Source organism: Ranitomeya imitator, chromosome 6 (genome assembly GCF_032444005.1).
Source record: "Ranitomeya imitator isolate aRanImi1 chromosome 6, aRanImi1.pri, whole genome shotgun sequence".
Lineage (NCBI taxonomy): Eukaryota > Metazoa > Chordata > Amphibia > Anura > Dendrobatidae > Ranitomeya > Ranitomeya imitator.
Genome location: NC_091287.1, coordinates 132,251,505 through 132,272,981, shown reverse-complemented (window position 1 = coordinate 132,272,981; position 21,477 = coordinate 132,251,505). Strand labels below are relative to the sequence as shown.

General features: G+C 45.2%; 1 protein-coding gene across 1 annotated transcript in view; it reads left to right on the top strand.

Moving 5' to 3' along the window:
* LOC138643323 (transmembrane channel-like protein 2) overlaps positions 1-21,477 on the top strand; it is a 230,008-nt gene that overhangs the window by 9,565 nt on the left and 198,966 nt on the right. The window contains exon 3 of the mRNA XM_069732252.1: positions 16,302-16,392. Coding sequence (XP_069588353.1) covers positions 16,302-16,392 — 91 coding nt within the window. The remainder of the gene's footprint in view (positions 1-16,301; positions 16,393-21,477) is intronic.

Here is a 21,477-nt window from a genome sequence, read left to right as displayed (position 1 = left end):
TGCGAGCAATGCCGCACTGACGGACGCCACCAACCACACTGGCTTGGGTATGGAAAGCGCAAGGCAAGCGCACGGCGCCGTACAGGCGGACACAGCAAGAGGACGCTGTAATGTGTGTATCGTGCAGATGATTAGTCGGGCGCTAGATAGCTACCAACATCCGCGAGCAGACAACAACTCTAGGGAGGGATATTTAGGAGCTTTCATCTATCGACATACATTCATCTACACACACACATATAACATTATGAGACAATACTAGCGCATGGCCGTGCGGTCATGCGCAGTTTATATAGTTGCAGCACAGGAAGTGGCTACAGCACTTTTGCCCTTCCAAGACCTGCCAAGAGGACCAATGGAATGTGCTGCAGAGCCTGAGCACATGACCCTCGATCTCCAACGGGAGATCTTACCCTGGGCATGCTCAGTACGTGCAGACAAGGACTTAGTCCCAGAGAAGTCCGCTCGCTGCTGACCAGCACTGACTTTAATGGCAAAGACTGGAGAAGCAGCAGCAACTCTTCGCACAGAGTCAGACTGAGCGAGACGCTGGGATCGACGTCCCTGCTGAGCAGACTCCACTGCGGCTGAAGGAGAATGGGAGACCGCAGCGAAGACGGATCGAGATTCTCCCTGTGCAGCAGAGGAAACTCGACTCCTAACATTACCCCCCTCCTAGGGCCCCCCCCTCCTTGGGCCTCGCTACGTTCGAAGGCAGCAAGGAGCTGCGGAGCCCGAATGTGCTCAACAGGCTCCCAGGACCTGTCCTCGGGGCCATAACCCTTCCAGTCCACCAAATAAAATTTTTTACCACGCACCACCTTGCACCCCAAAATAGCGTTCACCTCATAATCGTCCGTAGACGAACCCGATGTCCCAGCAGATGACTCGGAAAACCGGGACATATACACGGGTTTCAAGAGGGACACATGAAAGGTGTCGGTGATACCCAGGCGTGGCGGAAGGGCCAAACGATAGACCACAGGATTAACCTGCTCGAGGACCTTGAATGGGCCCAAGTAGCGAGGAGCAAATTTAGTGGACTCAACTCGCAGCCTGATGTTACGGGCGGAGAGCCACACCAAGTCGCCAGGAGCAAAGGTCGGAGCGGGGCGCCGATGAGCATCGGCGGAGGACCTCATTCTCTCCTTAGAGGCCCGAATGGCATCCTGAGTGCGGTCCCAAATATCCCGTGCCTCCACAGCCAGTCTGCCACCCTGGAGTCGGCGGAAGACACGGGCATAGGCACAGGTACCCGTGGATGCTGACCATAGTTGAGGAGGAATGGGGTTTGTCCAGTGGAGTCGGCTACGGCGTTGTTCAGTGCAAACTCTGCCCATGATAGCAAGGATGCCCAGTCATCCTGCCTGGCTGAAACAAAATGTCGCAGGTATGTGACCAAGGTCTGGTTGGCCCTCTCTACCAACCCATTCGTCTCGGGATGATAAGCGGAAGAGAGATTCAACTCAATACTGAGAAGACGACAGAGCTCTCTCCAGAACCGAGATGCAAACTGGGGACCCCGGTCACTGACAATTTTGTCTGGCATACCATGCAGGCGGAAGATATGTCTAATGAACAACGCTGCCAAGGCCCGTGCAGAAGGTAACCGCAGCAGCGGCACCAAATGCACCATTTTTGAGAAATGATCGGTGATGACCCAAATGATGGTACAGCCGCGAGACTTGGGCAAACCCACAACAAAGTCCTTCCCGACCATCTCCCAGGGCCTATCTGCCACCGGCAAGGGATAGAGCAAACCAGCTGGCCTTTGACGCGGAGATTTATTTTTGGCACAGGAGACACACGCCAGAACATAATCCCTGACATCCCGGACCATATGCGGCCACCAGTACGTCCTCGCCAGTAGCTCAAATGTCCTCTTTGTCCCAAAGTGTCCACCCACCCTGGACGAATGAGCCCAAGAGAGAACCTCCGGTCGCAAATTAATGGGCACAAAAGTCTTGCCCGGAGGCACAGACTCTAGCGAAACCAGCGCCACGGTTCTCAGGCTCTCGGAAGGGACAATAAGCTGAGGCTCCTCTTCCTCCTCCTCAGTTGACATAAGGGAGCGAGAGAGAGCGTCAGCATGGATATTCTTCTCCCCGGCGAGATAATGAAGGGAAAAGTGGAACCGGGAGAAGAACAGGGACCATCTGGCCTGGCGAGAATTTAGCCGCTGAGCTGTCTGCAAATAGACCAAATTTTTGTGGTCCGTGAAAACTTGGAAGGGAAACCGCGCACCTTTCAGAAGGTGTCTCCACTCCGAAAAGGCCAACTTCATTGCTAGCAACTCCCTGTCCCCGATGGAGTAGTTTCTCTCCGCTGGCGTGAAGGTCTTGGAGAAGAAGAAGCATGGATGCTTCCGACCTTGAGCATCCTTTTGGTAGAGGACTGCTCCAGCACCAATGGATGAGGCATCCACCTCCAGAAGGAATGGCTTATCCAAATCGGGACGATGTAAGATGGGAGCGCTAGCAAAGTGGGACTTAATAGAAGTGAAGGCCTTGGAGACCTCTTCCGACCACAATTTGGGATTCGCTCCCTTCTTGGTGAGGGCTACCAAGGGAGCTACCAGAGTTGAGAAGTGGGGAATGAACTGGCGGTAATAGTTTATGAACCCCATAAAGCACTGCACCGCTTTAAGAGAATGGGGCTCTTGCCAGTCCATCACAGTCTGTAGTTTGGCAGGATCCATAGCCAATCCCTGGGCGGAGATGATATAGCCCAGGAAAGGTAAGGACTCCTGCTCAAACACACACTTCTCCAACTTTGCGTAAAGAGAGTTTGCCCGTAGGAGGTCGAAGACTCTGCCAACATCTCTCCGGTGGGAGTCAATATCTGGAGAAAAGATGAGAATATCATCCAGATAGACTACAACCGAGGTGGAAAGCATATCCCGGAAGATGTCGTTGACAAAGTCTTGGAAAACGGCAGGTGCATTACAGAGCCCGAAGGGCATCACCAGATACTCATAGTGCCCATCTCTGGTGTTAAATGCCATTTTCCACTCGTCCCCCTCACGGATGCGAATCAGGTTATAAGCACCCCGCAGATCTAGTTTAGTAAACACTCTAGCTCCCCGAAGCCTATCGAAAAGCTCAGATATCATCGGCAAAGGGTACTTGTTCTTAACTGTGATAGCATTAAGACCCCTGTAGTCTATGCATGGACGTAGTTCTCCATTTTTCTTCTGCACGAAAAAGAACCCTGCCCCAGCAGGTGACACTGACTTCCTGATGAACCCTCTTGCCAGATTCTCTTGTATGTACTGAGACATTGCCTCCGTTTCCGGGAGAGATAATGGATAGACTCGACCCCGGGGAGGCTCAGCACCAGGCAAGAGATCAATAGGACAGTCATAGGGGCGATGGGGCGGAAGGGTCTCCGCTGCCTTTTTGGAGAATACGTCTGCATAAGACCAATATTGCTTGGGGAGAGAGGAGAGATCTGCGGGTACCTCTGCAGTAGTAACCTGAACGCACTCTCGATGACACCTGTTCCCACAAGATTCACCCCATCCCAGAATTCTGCCTGAGGACCACTCGATGTGAGGAGAGTGGTACCGTAACCAAGGTATCCCCAAGAGAACCTCATCAATTCCCTCAGAAATGACAAGTAGAGATATAATCTCCTGATGAGATGGTGACATGGACAGAGTAAAAGGGATAGTTTGATGTGTAATCTGTGTGGGCAGTGTCGACCCATTCACCACTCGTACCGTTACTGGTTGAGATAGCATGACCAGAGGAATTGCGTGACGTTGGGCGAAGGCTGAAGACATAAAATTGCCCTCCGCCCCAGAATCCACGCAGAGTTCCACCGAGTGAGAGGATGAGCCCAATGTTATTGTCCCCTTAAAGGACAATTTGGAGGCAAACGTCGCCGTGTCTAGTGCACCTCCACCAACTACCACTAGACGCTGACGTTTCCTCGACCGCTGGAGACATCTGGAGGCAAGATGTCCAGACTGTTGGCAAAGATGACAAATCTGGAGTGCACGAGCGGTCCGGGACTTAGATCCTGCTCGAGACTCTACCACAGGCTCATGGGGCTCAGGAGCCTGGTCTGGAGATTCCAAAGGTTTGGCGAAGGTGGGAGCCAGCCGAAACCTCTGCCTACACTGGGCTCGCTCTAACCTCCGCTCGTGAAAACGGAGATCAATAGGAGTGGATAGAGAAATTAATTCCTCCAGTGTGGCGGGAATCTCCCTAGTGGCCAGGGCGTCCTTAACGTGGTCAGCCAGCCCCCTCCAAAATATTGGAATGAGGGCTTTATCCGACCACTCCAGCTCAGATGCTAAGGTGCAGAAGTGGACGGCAAAATGACTGACCAAGGACGAGCCCAGAGTCAATGCCAACAATTGGAGCGCCGTATCATGGGTGACACGAGGTCCCAAAAAGACCTGCTTCAGAGTGCTCAGAAACAACGGAGCACTCTGCACCACATGATCGCCACGCTCCCACAGCGGCGTAGCCCACTGCAACGCTCTGTCCGACAGAAGAGACACTATAAATCCCACCTTAGCCCGCTCTGTAGGGAAACGAGAGGCCAGATGCTCGAGATGGATAGAGCACTGACTCACGAAACCCCTACAAGACTTACTGTCACCAGAGAATTTCTCTGGAAGCGGGAGGCGAGTTAGAGTCGGGACAGGAGCGGCAGTGGACAAGGTGGCTGCAGCAACATTAGCAGCCTGAACAGCGACAGCAGTGACATCCACAGCTGAAGTTGAACGCTCAAGAGCCGCCAACCTTCCCTCCAGCTGCTGGATGTACCGCTGTGAACGCTGATCGTCCATCATTTACTAGCCAGACCCTGACACTAGTATTCTGTTAGGACTGTTATGTTTGCTAATGACAGGTGTTATGAAGGCAATCCAGAAACACAGTGTGCTTAGCGATCAGAGCGCACACAGTGATCTGACAAATACCCAAAAATACAAGAACGAGCTCTGAGACGTGGAAACTCTGTAGACTGCACACCTGATCCTATCCTAAACACAACTAAAAGCGGCTGTGGATTGCGCCTAACAACTACCTAGGCAACTCGGCACAGCCTAAGAAACTAGCTAGCCTGAAGATAGAAAAATAGGCCTGACTTGCCCCAGAGAAATTCCCCAAAGGAAAAGGCAGCCCCCCACATATAATGACTGTGAGTAAGATGAAAAGACAAAACGTAGGGATGAAATAGATTCAGCAAAGTGGGGCCCGATATTCTAGGACAGAGCGAGGACAGTAAAGCGAACTTTGCAGTCTACAAAAAACCCTAAAGCAAAACCACGCAAAGGGGGCAAAAAAAAAAACCCACCGTGCCGAACTAACGGCACGGCGGTACACCCTTTGCGTCTCAGAGCTTCCAGCAAAACAAAAGACAAGCTGGACAGAAAAAAAGCAACAAAAAAGCAAAAAGCACTTAGCTATACAGAGCAGCAGGTCACAGGAACAATCAGGAGAAGCTCAGATCCAACACTGAAACATTGACAAGGAGCAAGGATAGCAGCATCAGGCGGAGTTAAGTAATGAAGCAGTTAACGAGCTCACCAGAACACCTGAGGGAGGAAGCTCAGAAGCTGCAGTACCACTTGTGACCACAGGAGTGAATTCAGCCACAGAATTCACAACAGTACCCCCCCCTTGAGGAGGGGTCACCGAACCCTCACCAGAGCCCCCAGGCCGACCAGGATGAGCCGCATGAAAGGCACGAACAAGATCGGAAGCATGAACATCAGAGGCAAAAACCCAGGAATTATCTTCCTGAGCATAACCCTTCCATTTAACCAGATACTGGAGTTTCCGTCTAGAAACACGAGAATCCAAAATCTTCTCCACAATATACTCCAATTCCCCCTCCACCAAAACCGGGGCAGGAGGCTCAACAGATGGAACCATAGGTGCCACGTATCTCCGCAACAACGACCTATGGAATACATTATGTATGGAAAAGGAGTCTGGGAGGGTCAAACGAAAAGACACAGGATTGAGAACCTCAGAAATCCTATACGGACCAATAAAACGAGGTTTAAATTTAGGAGAGGAAACCTTCATAGGAATATGACGAGAAGATAACCAAACCAGATCCCCAACACGAAGTCGGGGACCCACACGGCGTCTGCGATTAGCGAAAAGTTGAGCTTTCTCCTGGGACAAGATCAAATTGTCCACTACCTGAGTCCAGATCTGCTGCAACCTATCCACCACAGAATCCACACCAGGACAGTCCGAAGACTCAACCTGTCCTGAAGAGAAACGAGGATGGAACCCAGAATTGCAAAAAAAAGGAGAAACCAAGGTAGCCGAGCTGGCCCGATTATTAAGGGCGAACTCAGCCAACGGCAAAAAGGACACCCAATCATCCTGGTCTGCAGAAACAAAACATCTCAGATATGTTTCCAAGGTCTGATTGGTTCGTTCGGTCTGGCCATTAGTCTGAGGATGGAAAGCCGAGGAAAAGGATAGGTCAATGCCCATCCTACCACAAAAGGCTCGCCAAAACCTTGAAACAAACTGGGAACCTCTGTCAGAAACAATATTCTCAGGAATGCCATGCAACCGAACCACATGCTGAAAGAACAAAGGTACCAAATCAGAGGTGGAAGGCAATTTAGCCAAGGGCACCAGATGGACCATTTTAGAAAAGCGATCACAGACCACCCAAATGACTGACATCTTTTGAGAAACGGGAAGGTCAGAAATGAAATCCATCGAAATATGTGTCCAAGGCCTCTTTGGGACCGGCAAGGGCAAAAGCAACCCACTGGCACGAGAACAGCAGGGCTTAGCCCTAGCACAAATCCCACAGGACTGCACAAAAGTACGTACATCCCGTGACAGAGATGGCCACCAGAAGGATCTAGCCACTAACTCTCTGGTACCAAAGATTCCAGGATGACCAGCCAACACCGAACAATGAAGTTCAGAGATAAGTTTATTAGTCCACCTATCAGGGACGAACAGTTTCTCTGCTGGACAACGATCAGGTTTATTCGCCTGAAATTTTTGCAGCACCCGCCGCAAATTAGGGGAGATGGCAGACACAATGACTCCTTCCTTGAGGATACCCGCTGGCTCAGATAAACCCGGAGAGTCGGGCACAAAACTCCTAGACAGAGCATCCGCCTTCACATTTTTAGAGCCCGGAAGGTACGAAATCACAAAGTCGAAGCGGGCAAAAAATAACGACCAACGGGCCAGTCTAGGATTCAAGCGCTTGGCAGACTCGAGATAAGTCAAGTTCTTATGATCAGTCAATACCACCACGCGATGCTTAGCTCCTTCAAGCCAATGACGCCACTCCTCGAATGCCCACTTCATGGCCAGCAACTCTCGATTGCCCACATCATAATTACGCTCAGCGGGCGAAAACTTCCTGGAAAAGAAAGCACATGGTTTCATCACTGAGCAATCAGAACCTCTCTGTGACAAAACCGCCCCTGCTCCAATCTCAGAAGCATCAACCTCGACCTGGAACGGAAGAGAAACATCTGGCTGACACAACACAGGGGCAGAACAAAAACGACGCTTCAACTCCTGAAAAGCTTCCACAGCAGCAGAAGACCAATTAACCAAATCAGCACCCTTCTTGGTCAAATCGGTCAATGGTTTGGCAATGCTAGAAAAATTACAATTGAAGCGACGATAAAAATTAGCAAAGCCCAGGAACTTTTGCAGACTTTTCAGAGATGTCGGCTGAATCCAATCCTGGATGGCTTGGACCTTAACTGGATCCATCTCGATAGTAGAAGGGGTAAAGATGAACCCCAAAAATGAAACTTTCTGCACACCGAAGAGACACTTTGATCCCTTCACAAACAAAGAGTTAGCACGCAGGACCTGAAAAACCATTCTGACCTGCTTCACATGAGACTCCCAATCATCTGAGAAGATCAAAATGTCATCCAAGTAAACAATCAGGAATTTATCCAGATACTCACGGAAGATGTCATGCATAAAAGACTGAAACACAGATGGAGCATTGGCAAGTCCGAACGGCATCACTAGATACTCAAAATGACCCTCGGGCGTATTGAATGCAGTTTTCCATTCATCTCCTTGCCTGATTCTCACCAGATTATACGCACCACGAAGATCTATCTTAGTGAACCAACTAGCCCCCTTAATCCGAGCAAACAAGTCAGATAACAATGGCAAGGGATACTGAAATTTAACAGTGATCTTATTAAGAAGGCGGTAATCAATACACGGTCTCAGCGAACCATCCTTCTTGGCTACAAAGAAGAACCCTGCTCCCAGTGGTGATGACGATGGGCGAATATGTCCCTTCTCCAGGGATTCCTTCACATAACTGCGCATAGCGGCGTGTTCGGGCACGGATAAATTAAATAATCGACCTTTAGGGAATTTACTACCAGGAATCAAATTGATAGCACAATCACAATCCCTATGCAGAGGTAGAGCATCGGACTTGGGCTCTTCAAATACATCCTGATAATCAGACAAGAACTCTGGGACCTCAGAAGGGGTGGATGACGAAATCGACAAAAATGGAACATCACCATGTACCCCCTGACAATCCCAGCTGGATACCGACATGGAATTCCAATCCAATACTGGATTATGGGTTTGTAGCCATGGCAACCCCAACACGACCACATCATGCAGATTATGCAACACCAGAAAGCGAATAACTTCCTGATGTGCAGGAGCCATGCACATGGTCAGCTGGGCCCAGTATTGAGGTTTATTCTTGGCCAAAGGTGTAGCATCAATTCCTCTCAATGGAATAGGACACCGCAAAGGCTCCAAGAAAAACCCACAACGTTTAGCATAATCCAAATCCATCAGATTCAGGGCAGCGCCCGAATCCACAAACGCCATGACAGAAAACGACGACAAAGAGCAGATCAAGGTAATGGACAGAAGGAATTTGGACTGTACAGTACCAATGACGGCAGACCTAGCGGACCGCTTAGTGTGCTTAGGACAATCAGAAATAGCATGAGTGGAATCACCACAGTAGAAACACAGACCATTCAGACGTCTGTATTCCTGCCGTTCAACTCTAGTCATAGTCCTATCGCACTGCATAGGCTCAGGTTTAACCTCAGGCAGTACCGCCAAATGGTGCACAGATTTACGCTCGCGCAAGCGTCGACCGATCTGAATGGCCAAAGACAAAGACTCATTCAAACCAGCAGGCATAGGAAATCCCACCATGACATCCTTAAGAGCCTCAGAGAGACCCTTTCTGAACAAAGCTGCCAGCGCAGATTCATTCCACTGAGTGAGTACTGACCATTTCCTAAATTTCTGACAATATACTTCTATATCATCCTGACCCTGGCACAAAGCCAGCAAATTTTTCTCAGCCTGATCCACTGAATTAGGCTCATCGTACAGCCAGGAAAAACGCATCGACACTACTCAATGCAGGGTCTCCTGGCGCAAGAGAAAATGCCCAGTCTTGAGGGTCGCCGCGCAAAAAAGAAATAATAATCAAAACCTGTTGAATAGGATTACCAGAAGAATGAGGTTTCAAGGCCAGAAATAGCTTACAATTATTTTTGAAACTTAGAAACTTAGTTCTATCTCCAAAAAACAAATCAGGAATAGGAATTCTTGGTTCTAACATAGATTTCTGATCAATAGTATCTTGAATTTTTTGTACATTTATAACGAGATTATCCATTGAAGAGCACAGACCCTGAATATCCATGTCCACACCTGTGTCCAGAATCACCCAAATGTCTAGGGGAAAAAAAAAAAGTGAACACAGAGCAGAAAAAAAAAAAAAAATGATGTCAGAACTTTTTCTTTCCCTCTATTGAGAATCATTAGTTTGGCTCCTTGTACTGTTATGTTTGCTAATGACAGGTGTTATGAAGGCAATCCAGAAACACAGTGTGCTTAGCGATCAGAGCGCACACAGTGATCTGACAAATACCCAAAAATACAAGAACGAGCTCTGAGACGTGGAAACTCTGTAGACTGCACACCTGATCCTATCCTAAACACAACTAAAAGCGGCTGTGGATTGCGCCTAACAACTACCTAGGCAACTCGGCACAGCCTAAGAAACTAGCTAGCCTGAAGATAGAAAAATAGGCCTGACTTGCCCCAGAGAAATTCCCCAAAGGAAAAGGCAGCCCCCCACATATAATGACTGTGAGTAAGATGAAAAGACAAAACGTAGGGATGAAATAGATTCAGCAAAGTGGGGCCCGATATTCTAGGACAGAGCGAGGACAGTAAAGCGAACTTTGCAGTCTACAAAAAACCCTAAAGCAAAACCACGCAAAGGGGGCAAAAAAAAAACCCACCGTGCCGAACTGACGGCACGGCGGTACACCCTTTGCGTCTCAGAGCTTCCAGCAAAACAAAAGACAAGCTGGACAGAAAAAAAGCAACAAAAAAGCAAAAAGCACTTAGCTATACAGAGCAGCAGGTCACAGGAACAATCAGGAGAAGCTCAGATCCAACACTGAAACATTGACAAGGAGCAAGGATAGCAGCATCAGGCGGAGTTAAGTAATGAAGCAGTTAACGAGCTCACCAGAACACCTGAGGGAGGTAGCTCAGAAGCTGCAGTACCACTTGTGACCACAGGAGTGAATTCAGCCACAGAATTCACAACATAGGACTGGCGGAACGCACCAAGAAAGGTGATATAGATGCGTTCGCAGTCCGGGGTCCACCGTGCAGGTGAAAACCTGCTGCTAGTAAATACAGACTATATGGCGGTACACTAAAGTATATACACGTGGGTTCAACCTCACCCAGCGTGAAGGGAGCAATCCTGTTGCGTCACAGGATCGCGGTACCGCACCTAAAGCGCGAGCGAGTAGTCAGCGTACTTAACCCCAACTGGGATTGAAGTCCGATTAGACCCTCGCTGGCACTACACCACAACTGGGTGTGTAAGGAAACTTAAGAATAAATATATAAATGCACAGGAGTGCGAGCAATGCCGCACTGACGGACGCCACCAACCACACTGGCTTGGGTATGGAAAGCGCAAGGCAAGCGCACGGCGCCGTACAGGCGGACACAGCAAGAGGACGCTGTAATGTGTGTATCGTGCAGATGATTAGTCGGGCGCTAGATAGCTACCAACATCCGCGAGCAGACAACTCTAGGGAGGGATATTTAGGAGCTTTCATCCATCGACATACATTCATCTACACACACACATATAACATTATGAGACAATACTAGCGCATGGCCGTGCGGTCATGCGCAGTTTATATAGTTGCAGCACAGGAAGTGGCTACAGCACTTTTGCCCTTCCAAGACCTGCCAAGAGGACCAATGGAATGTGCTGCAGAGCCTGAGCACATGACCCTCGATCTCCAATGGGAGATCTTACCCTGGGCATGCTCAGTACGTGCAGACAAGGACTTAGTCCCAGAGAAGTCCGCTCGCTGCTGACCAGCACTGACTTTAATGGCAGAGACTGGAGAAGCAGCAGCAACTCTTCGCACAGAGTCAGACTGAGCAAGACGCTGGGATCGACGTCCCTGCTGAGCAGACTCCACTGCGGCTGGAGGAGAATGGGAGACCGCAGCGGAGACGCGACTCCTAACACAGTGTTTTGGAACAATTACTGCGTATTATGGCCGTAAAAAACGGACCGTATTTTCATACGCTGAGTGTGACCCCGTCCTTAGAAGCACATGATAGCTGCTCAGGTCAGCTGTCATGTGCAGGAAAATATGCAGTCTCAGCTCTGGAACCTGTATCAAATGCAGGTAGATGACCTTTGATGTACCTATACGTCCAAGGTTGTAAAGGGGTTAGGCATGGGTCAAATTGTTTTTCCCCCAAAAAATAAGTGTATGGCCAAAATATGACTTAAACAACATTTTCCATTGTATAACTAATAAACACATGGATATTATCATTCATCTTGACCTTATTAAATTTTACATTATATTTACAGAAATTGCAATGTCTGCAATTAAAGTTCTCCATCCAAAGGATTTTTTCTAATCAATTACTACTAGAATTAGGGAGCCTATTCTTACAAATGCATTTTTAGGCTGTTGCTGCTTTTAAAAGAGCTGTCCACTACTAGGGCAACCCTTTTTCATTCCCCATATTTGGCCCCCCAAAAATAAAAAGACTTATATGTACCTCCCGTGCCAGCGCCTTTCCAGCATTCCTGGGGCTATTGTGTGGTTATTATGACATGTGAGACCTGCACCCAATCAGCGCCGGTGTCACTGTCCCGGCCTTCTGTTCAGATAAAGAGGAAGTAAGCGGCCATTCGTAGCCCCCTCTTCCTCCTGTTCACGTATACATATGAAGGTGGGGATAGTGTTACCAGCAGTGATAGGGCGCAGAGCACATATGAGCCCGGGGAACGTGAGTGCTGACATGGTGTCACACGAGGCTGAGGTCATACGAGCATATGCAAAATTAGTCCGAGTTTCATCTAGAAAAGTGGGATGATTATCTGTGTGCTGTTCATTTTATATGAAACAGCTATTAATCATTTACACTATAGAACCATTTACAGTTTCCTGTGTTACAGAATTGTAATGTATCCCTAAAAATTGGATGCCATACTAATGGTCTGAATGGCATGCATTTTTTCTCTAGCACTGTCCAACTTCGGAGTGAAATTGCAGCATACTGCAATTTTTTTCTCACGAATAATACAGCTGAGGAAAAATCCGCTGATCAGCACTGCCTCATTGAAAGAGATTGGTCCAAGTGCAATCCCTTTTGTTTTTACCGGATTGCACTCATCCGATTTATACGGTCCTGTGAACGACCCCTAAATGTTACTATTGTTTAGTTCACTGTAATCTATGTAAGAACAAGGACATGATCAAAAGAGAAATGTCCTCCTTTGTGTTCTTTGAATCCCTGTTCTCATGCCCTGCACTAGGCAACAAAACAGTCAATAAATACATATACCGTACTTGACTGGATTTACCACAACAGTGCTAACCTGCTGGTGACTGCGGTTTAATTTCTACTGCACTTTTAACTGCAGCTCCTTTGTATAAGGGTAAGTTCACACTAGGCATTTTTTCAGTGTTTTTTTTTTCTGCAGCAAAACCTGATCTCTTGGCAGGAAAGAAACTGCAGAAGAAAAGCAGGTTTTCCTTGGTTTTTCTTGCGTATTTTGCCACTGTTTTGGCATGCCAGATTTGTCTTTTGTGCATGCTGATAAAGTTTAGCATTGAAAAAAAAAGTCCTATTCCAAAAAGTGAGGTTTTGGCAAAAAAAAACGCTGCAAAAAAATGATACCTGCGTTTTTTCACCACCCATTCAAGTCAATGGGTGAAAAACACTGAAAAAATGCTGAAACAACTTTGAAAGAAGTGACATGTTCTATGTCCAAAAACACATGCAAAGCACAAAATACTGGTGACAAGAAAACCAAGCTGTGTGCATGAGGTTTCTGAAATCTCATAGAAATAGCTGGTACTGTGAAACACAGCTGAAAATTAGCATAAAAAAGCATTAAAAATGCAGCAAAAATGCCCAGTGTGAACTTAGCCTAACTTATGACAATCTGTATCTGAAAAAGTATACAGATTGTATACTGTATACTTTCTCAGATACAGATTGTCATGAGTTAGGGCAACCCCTAACTTATAGAACCAACTGTAGGATTAAAACACTATAAATTTCTGCATTGCTTATAATAAAACTCTAATCTACATCTACTTGAGTGCCAAGTACTTTTATACATTACCAATGTAGTGGAACCCTTCTTGAGCATCACATTCAGCCGAGTGTCGTCTATCTTTTACTTTTGATTCCTATTGACCTCATTGGGGCTGATAGTAATGCTGCTCCTTTACTAGAGATATATTGTAATGGTTGTTGCATTGTGTTGATGTCACAAAGACTAAACAACAACAATAGAGATTAAATATATGTGGACGGATCTGTGAAACCAAAGATGTGGCATCCAATGATGTCCTCTTACTCCTATCTAGACACAGATCGCATTTACTGTTTTAATTAAAGGCACATAGGAAAGTAATACTGTGATCACAATTAGATGGAGTTGTAGAACATTGGAAAGCCTGCCATGTAAATGACAGAAAGAACAAAAGCCTTTATTTCAGCAGCTTTGAAATTCAAAAAAAGTGTGACTAGCCCGACAATCCATTCCACTCTACAGTTAGTGCTATAGGAAAACTATTTTAAAGTGTAAAGGTACTGTCACACTAGACGATATCGCTAGCGATCCGTGACGTTGTAGCGTCCTCGCTAGCGATATCGTCCAGTGTGACAGGCAGCAGCGATCAGGCCCCTGCTGTGCTGTCGCTGGTCGGGGAAGAAAGTCCAGAACTTTATTTCGTCGCTGGACTCCCCGTAGACATCGCTGAATCGGCGTGTGTGACACCGATTCAGCGATGTCTTCGCTGGTAACCAGGGTAAACATCGGGTAACTAAGCGCAGGGCCGCGCTTAGTAACCCGATGTTTACCCTGGTTACCATCCTAAAAGTAAAAAAACAAACACTACATACTTACCTACAGCCGTCTGTCCTCCAGCGCTGTGCTCTGCTCTCCTCCTGCTCTGGCTGTGAGCGTCGGTCAGCCGGAAAGCAGAGCGGTGACGTCACCGCTCTGCTTTCTGGCTGCCCGGCGCTCACAGCCAGACCAGAGAAGCAGAGCGCCGAGGACAGACGGCTGTAGGTAAGTATGTAGCGTTTGTTTTTTTACTTTTTAGGATGGTAACCAGGGTAAACATCGGGTTACTAAGCGCGGCCCTGCGCTTAGTTACCCGATGTTTACCCTGGTTACCGGGGACCTCGGGATCGTTGGTCACTGGAGAGCTGTCTGTGTGACAGCTCTCCAGCGACCAAACAGCGACGCTGCAGCGATCCGGATCGTTGTCGGTATCGCTGCAGCGTCGCTATGTGTGACGGTACCTTAAGTTGAAAAGTCACATCCATGATAAAATAAATTGTTTCAAAAGATGTAATAACTACATTTTATTCTGGCTTTAATGTTTTGAGCATTATATTTCCTTTGGGATACCTTTAGTATATGACATATGTGTACAGCTGTAAGCATTCCTTAATAAAGCGCTAAATGCATTGATTGGTAGGAAATATAAATGACTACCAATACTTGTTCTCTGTTTGCGTCCATTTGTGCTTTTGAATATTTTAAATATTTTTGCTATCTTATGTTCTTTAATGTCTACAGAACCAACAAATGCAACATTTCTGTGTTATGTGAGAAAAACGTGTATAAAAGTCTAAAGTGTCCCATACAGATTAAAGTCAAGCGAACCTGCTTTGGCTTGAATTCAAACCCCTACTCAATTGCTTTCCAGGATGGTATCTGCTGCCAGAGATATCGCCTGGGAATGGATTTTTCAATTTCCAAAGTAAAAACGCAAGAACACACACCATGGAAAATTTCATGTGTATGGGGAAGTTGGAAAAGATAGTTATTGGACGATTGAGCATTAGACTAACATAGAAAGTGTATGGGCATCTAGACTTATAAATGTGAAACCCAAAATTGAAAAAGGGTATAGGGACAAGAAGAACTAAAAATGTATTGGGATCCTAGACATTCACATAACCATGTTGCCAAGAGGCATTCCTAAATATGAGACAATATTATATACTGTAGAGGGACTAGATTTTAGTAATACGGTAAACCTGCCAGTCAACCTGTCATTATAAAGGGTTTTTGAAGTAGTATCTTGAACTACAAGATATGAAAGGCTACTATGTGCTGACAACTTTAGATGGTATTCTGATCATTGTTGGATGGGTTTAACTGAAGTAATAGCTAATTTAATCATTCCTTAAAGATGTGGTCTGGCCTTAAGGTGCAAGTCTGCAGTCAATCTATGTCACTGCAGACTTATGAATCAAGCAGTGCTGCAAGGATTTTCTGATGTGTGTGGTAGGAGTAGTGGGTACGTGACCACAAGTATGTGATTTGTATACACACCAACACGTACCAACTAGATGTGCATGGTTTCACTCAATGCAAGTGAATTGAGCGTGGCCAGATATGTCTAGTTGGAATGTAGCCCAAAGTCGCACACTTGCGGACAAATGACCTCCTGCTCCCTGCGCCAGTACCAGTGCCAGAGCATCCTCACAGCGCAAGCACTGCAAATAGAGTCACTGCAGAATTGTACCCCAAGGCCGGACAACCCCTTAACCTGAAAATAATATTCGGTTTGCAGTATTAGAAAAAAAAATCATACTTTAGTAGTAAATTAATGACTATCACTAAAACATGTAGTTTAACTGCATAGAAAACAATCATATAATTAATAGAATCAAAATTATATTTGTCACACTAAGTAAAACCAAGAGGACTTATTATAATCTCTTTTTTAACAGAGATGCCCAGAAATTTGTGGAGAAATTTGAAGGTGCTCTGGGGAAGGGAAAAGGAAAGAAATTTTATGCCTACAAAGTCATGATGCTCAAGGTATGCCTGACTCATTGACATTGCCCTGAACTCAATATGGTCCTGCAATGAGCTTGCTAGTACAGTATGTTTTATTTAGGGCAAGTGTTAGGGCAAGTGACTGCTTCCTGTAGTTAGTGAGATAGGGACAAATTTGAGTTCAAGTAGGAAGTGTCCATGAGCAGTGATGCCATTGTGGGTGAACTAAAGCAAAGGACACTAAGGGACTAGGGAGTAACGTGACCCTGAAGTGACCAAAGAGGACCTTGGACCTTGGATAAGACAACGTATCTCAAGAAACCATGAGCTTGAAAAAACTCTGAAAGTAACAACCCTAAGAAGGACTGAGTTTATGGAACTAGTGGGGATCACCTGCAATAGATCCATGGAGCCAGGAGTGAAAGAAATAGGATGCGGAACCGCTGAGCAGGTAGAGACTTCCTGAACATTACTGTGGGGACAAGCTAGTCTGTGACTAAATAGATGCTTCACTGGCACTGGTGTAGAGTACAGTATAAGGAAACAATGTGTGTGAAAATGCTTCACACTGAAAGAAACATCCCTAAGACTTTGTACCCTCTACCACCTGTACTCAAGCCTGGCCAAGTTACCGTTCAGGAAAGACAGAGTTTTAGAACAGAAGTCTCCTTTATTGAACACTGAAACCTATGTTCCTGACTGTCTGACCCCATCGGCTACAGGTGGCCTGCATGGGCGCAAGGCCCTCATAGAACCAACACCAACACCCAGCTATTACCCACTCTTTTATGTGCTGGGGCATGACAGGAGAAAATGAGTGCCTCACCTGTGGCTACGGACCAGCACCGCGCTACACAAGGATAAAAACAAATGAGTAAATAAGTACATCGAAATAGCACATGTAAAGAACAAAAGGTATTTAGTTGACATTATTTTGATCAAATCAGTATTAAAACCTTCCCACCACAACAAGGTATACCCAATCAAGATAGTCCTTAGCTCGTGTAGTTAACCTCACTACAAGACATTAGGCCTCAAAAAAGACGAGGAAGAGCAGATCCAAGACCTAACTGTTTAAACACCTACCTGTGGAAAGCCTTATAGTCAAAATGCACAGCCCAAAAAGGGAAACCACACCCATGTATGTACAAAGTACAAAAAAAACTAAAACAGTACCAAAGAAATGAGGCTGAACACATGTTGGTGTAAGTGCTATATGTAGATGCACATTCACACTGTCCCATTAACAGACAGAACATAGGATAAAAAGAAAATGAGCCAATACCCTGTAATAAATAAATGAATAGTAATAGTACATGTAAATAAAATAGGATACTTAGTTGACATTATTTTGATCAGAAGAGTGTAAAAGCCATCCCAAGGTGACAAGATGAAAAACCTCTCCATGTGCCAGCAGGCATCAATAGACGGGGCAGAGCAAGGCCCATGCATGACTGTAGGCTTTTGCCTAGCATATTAAGCCATATTAAAAGATAACTCTAATGAAATCCCAAGTCATTAATGTCTTATATCAGACTGAACTGCAGAACAGGATGTGAACAATTAATAGACTCACCTTCTGAAAGCACCTTTTTAACCGTAGGACGTAGGAGAATACTACTGTTTTCTTTATTGAATAATTTGCATCCAATATGATTTTACAGCCATTTTACCATATTTGTAACTAAAAGCATAAGGGTATGTACACATACAGTCTTTATTTGGATTATTTAAGCGGTTCTGTATTAAAATCCACATCAAATAGTATTTCAAATGTTTTTTATTTGAATTTTGAAAGATAAATTCATTTATTTTAACACTGTACATACGTTTCCTCAGCTTGGATTTTATAAGTTGTGTCGGACTCGTATAATCCTAAACAAGTTTTTTTGGTTGAGCAAAAACTGAATGGAAACACTCCAAATCCTTCTCAAAAACTCTAAACTTCTTAAAAATTTGGAGTTTCTGCTTCAAAAACTTAACATAAACATTCAGTGTACACATACCCATGTGGTATGTGCACAAAAAAATCATTTTTAGGTGGGACTGCTTTGGAACCTGCCTGAAAAGGTGCTAAAGCAATGATCAAAGGAATGAACATATGCATTACAATGTCAAGGTGAATAGTTCATATATTAAGTCTTTTGAACTTCTTTAAACCACTTCAGATTTCCAAAAAAGTGAACTCACCATACTTCAAGCTCCTTGCTAATCAATAAATTATATCAAAATGCAAAAAAAAAGATGCCACCACCGAAAGTGCTGAAGACTAATGGTGAGCATGTCTTGAAGTATCTTCCTTTGGCAAAACTCAATGGTTACGCCAGTGTCTAAGCGACATTGTGTGCAGTCTGAGTACAGAAGTCAGCTTACTGATGGATGTAAAGCTCCCCACTGCTATGGATAAAATCTACCAGTCTAACATTACTCTGGCCCTAGAAATGCCAGGCTAAACATACTGTATGCCTCTTACACGACAAACCACCCTAAATATTTTAAATGCTATCCAATGTCAAAGATTTTTGTTAGGTAGCGATAAAAATTAAACTGCTAAAAAATTCTTGTTATTTGAGCTGTCAAGGAAAGAGAGGTTTATGCATCCTATTACATATAAATTGTTTGATTGTGATTGGTTTGTTAAAGTGGGGAATTACTTCTTGCTAAGAGCATTGAATTATAATGGAGACATGCAGGAGACTATACTTTGGAGCTATGTTAAGTGTATTCATAGCTCATTGTTATTCCTTGAGTAATGAAAATGCAACCGAAGTAAGGCATGGATCACTGCTCACAGTAAGCCACATCCTGAAAATATATGAATTATGTAATTAGTTGTAACTAGTCTAAGTATTTAATTGGCATTCACTAAAGTAAGGCTCCGTTCACATGGCTGTTTAGACATTCTATTTTAGGAACAGACAAATGGAATAAGTGATCTGTTGCATCAGTTGTGGAAAATGAGAGACCTCATCGATTTTTATGGAGTCTATCTGGTGTCCTTTTTTTTTTTAAAGCAGAAAATGTCCCACACATCTGATTTAATTTACCTAACTGAGGCAACAGATCATTATTCAGTTTGTTCCAAAAAATGGAACCGGCAAATGGAATGTCTGCATGGACACTTGAACAAAGGCTAATCTTACAACATGTTAGCAACACAGTTGGACTTTTTAAATAGTAGAAAGATTAAAAAGTTGCTCTACCAGAAATACCATTTCAGAATATTAATTTTATATTAGGAATACTGTGTGAATAAGGCTAAAGCTGACAGATTTTCACTAAGGCTAGATTTCCACAGAAACCTAGTATTACCCGTGAACCACAATAAAATTTGGAGAAAACTGTCACCTTAAGGTACTGTCACACTAGACGATATCGCTAGCGATCCGTGACGTTGCAGCGTCCTCGCTAGCGATATCGTCCAGTGTGACAGGCAGCAGCGATCAGGCCCCTGCTGGGGGATCGCTGGTCGGGGAAGAAAGTCCAGAACTTTATTTCGTCGCTGGACTCCCCGTAGACATCGCTGAATCGGCGTGTGTGACACCGATTCAGCGATGTCTTCGCTGGTAACCAGGGTAAACATCGGGTAACTAAGCGCAGGGCCGCGCTTAGTAACCCGATGTTTACCCTGGTTACCATCCTAAAAGTAAAAAAACCAACACTACATACTTACCTACCGCTGTCTGTCCTCCAGCGCTGTGCTCTGCTCTCCTCCTGCTCTGGCTGTGAGCGTCGGTCAGCCGGAAAGCAGAGCGGTGACGTCATCGCTCTGCTTTCTGACTGCCCGGCGCTCACAGCCAGACCAGAGAAGCAGAGCGCCGAGGACAGACAGCGGAAGGTAAGTATGTAGCGTTTGTTTTTTTACTTTTTAGGATGGTAACCAGGGTAAACATCGGGTTACTAAGCGCGGCCCTGCGCTTAGTTACCCGATGTTTACCCTGGTTACCGGGGACCTCGGGATCGTTGGTCGCTGGAGAGCTGTCTGTGTGACAGCTCTCCAGCGACCAAACAGCGACGCTGCAGCGATCCGGATCGTTGTCGGTATCGCTGCAGCGTCGCTATGTGTGACGGTACCTTTACTGTATCTCTTTGGTAAAGAAACTTTGCAAACAATCTCAAGGCTATGGCAAATTTTCCAAATCCATTGAATTTTTTGTGATCATCACATGCAGCATATAGCAAATCGTAGTCAAGTGAACAGGAAAAATGCTTTTCCTGTTCACTTGACTACGATTTGCTATATGCTGCATGTGATGATCACAAAAAATTCAATGGATTTGGAAAATTTGCCAATATTATTGGGTAATAAACCACCATAATGGTAGTGGACCACTGCATAGCTCGGTTTTATTACAGCCCCAATAACTTTTTCATAGTATCATAGCTTTACGGTTATAAGAAAAAACAAGTCCATTGTGTTCAAACTATATTCTAACATGCTGATCCAGAAGGAAGTCAAGAAGGAGTCCGTGAAGCAGATGCAGAAACTCCTTCACAATTCCACTTATGGAAATCAGTATAATTCCCTGGAACAACATCCCATCACAGAATCTAGCTCACATAACCTGTAATATTATATTTTTTCAAAGTACAAATAAAGGTATCTGTACTGGCCCCTCATTTATTTGTACATTGTAATAAGATCGCCCCTAAGCATTTGTTTTTCCAAACTGAATAACCCCAAGTTTAATAACCTTTATTGGCATTACAGTTCACCCATTCCCTTAATAACCTTGGTCGCTCTTCTCTGCATCCACTCTGCTTCATCTATGTCCTTCTCATATGCTGGAGCCAGAAACTGCACACATTCTAAGTGTGACTTGTTTGAAGGAAAAACTATGTCTTGTCATGAGTTTCTATGTTTTTTTAATGCATCTGATGATTTTATTTGCTTTGGCAGCAGTAGCCCAACACTGATCACTAAAGTTGTAGTCCACCCATACATCAAAGTGTATTAAAATATCTTCCTGTGTATTGATTATCTAGTAGAGTTATCATACGTAAATATTGTCATTTTATTCTGTATGCCTCTACCAGATCCTTTATAATGATGTCAAAGAGAAGATGGCCCAATACTGACCACTGGGGTTTCCTAGTGTTGACTGTGACCCAATCAGTTTGTTTTAT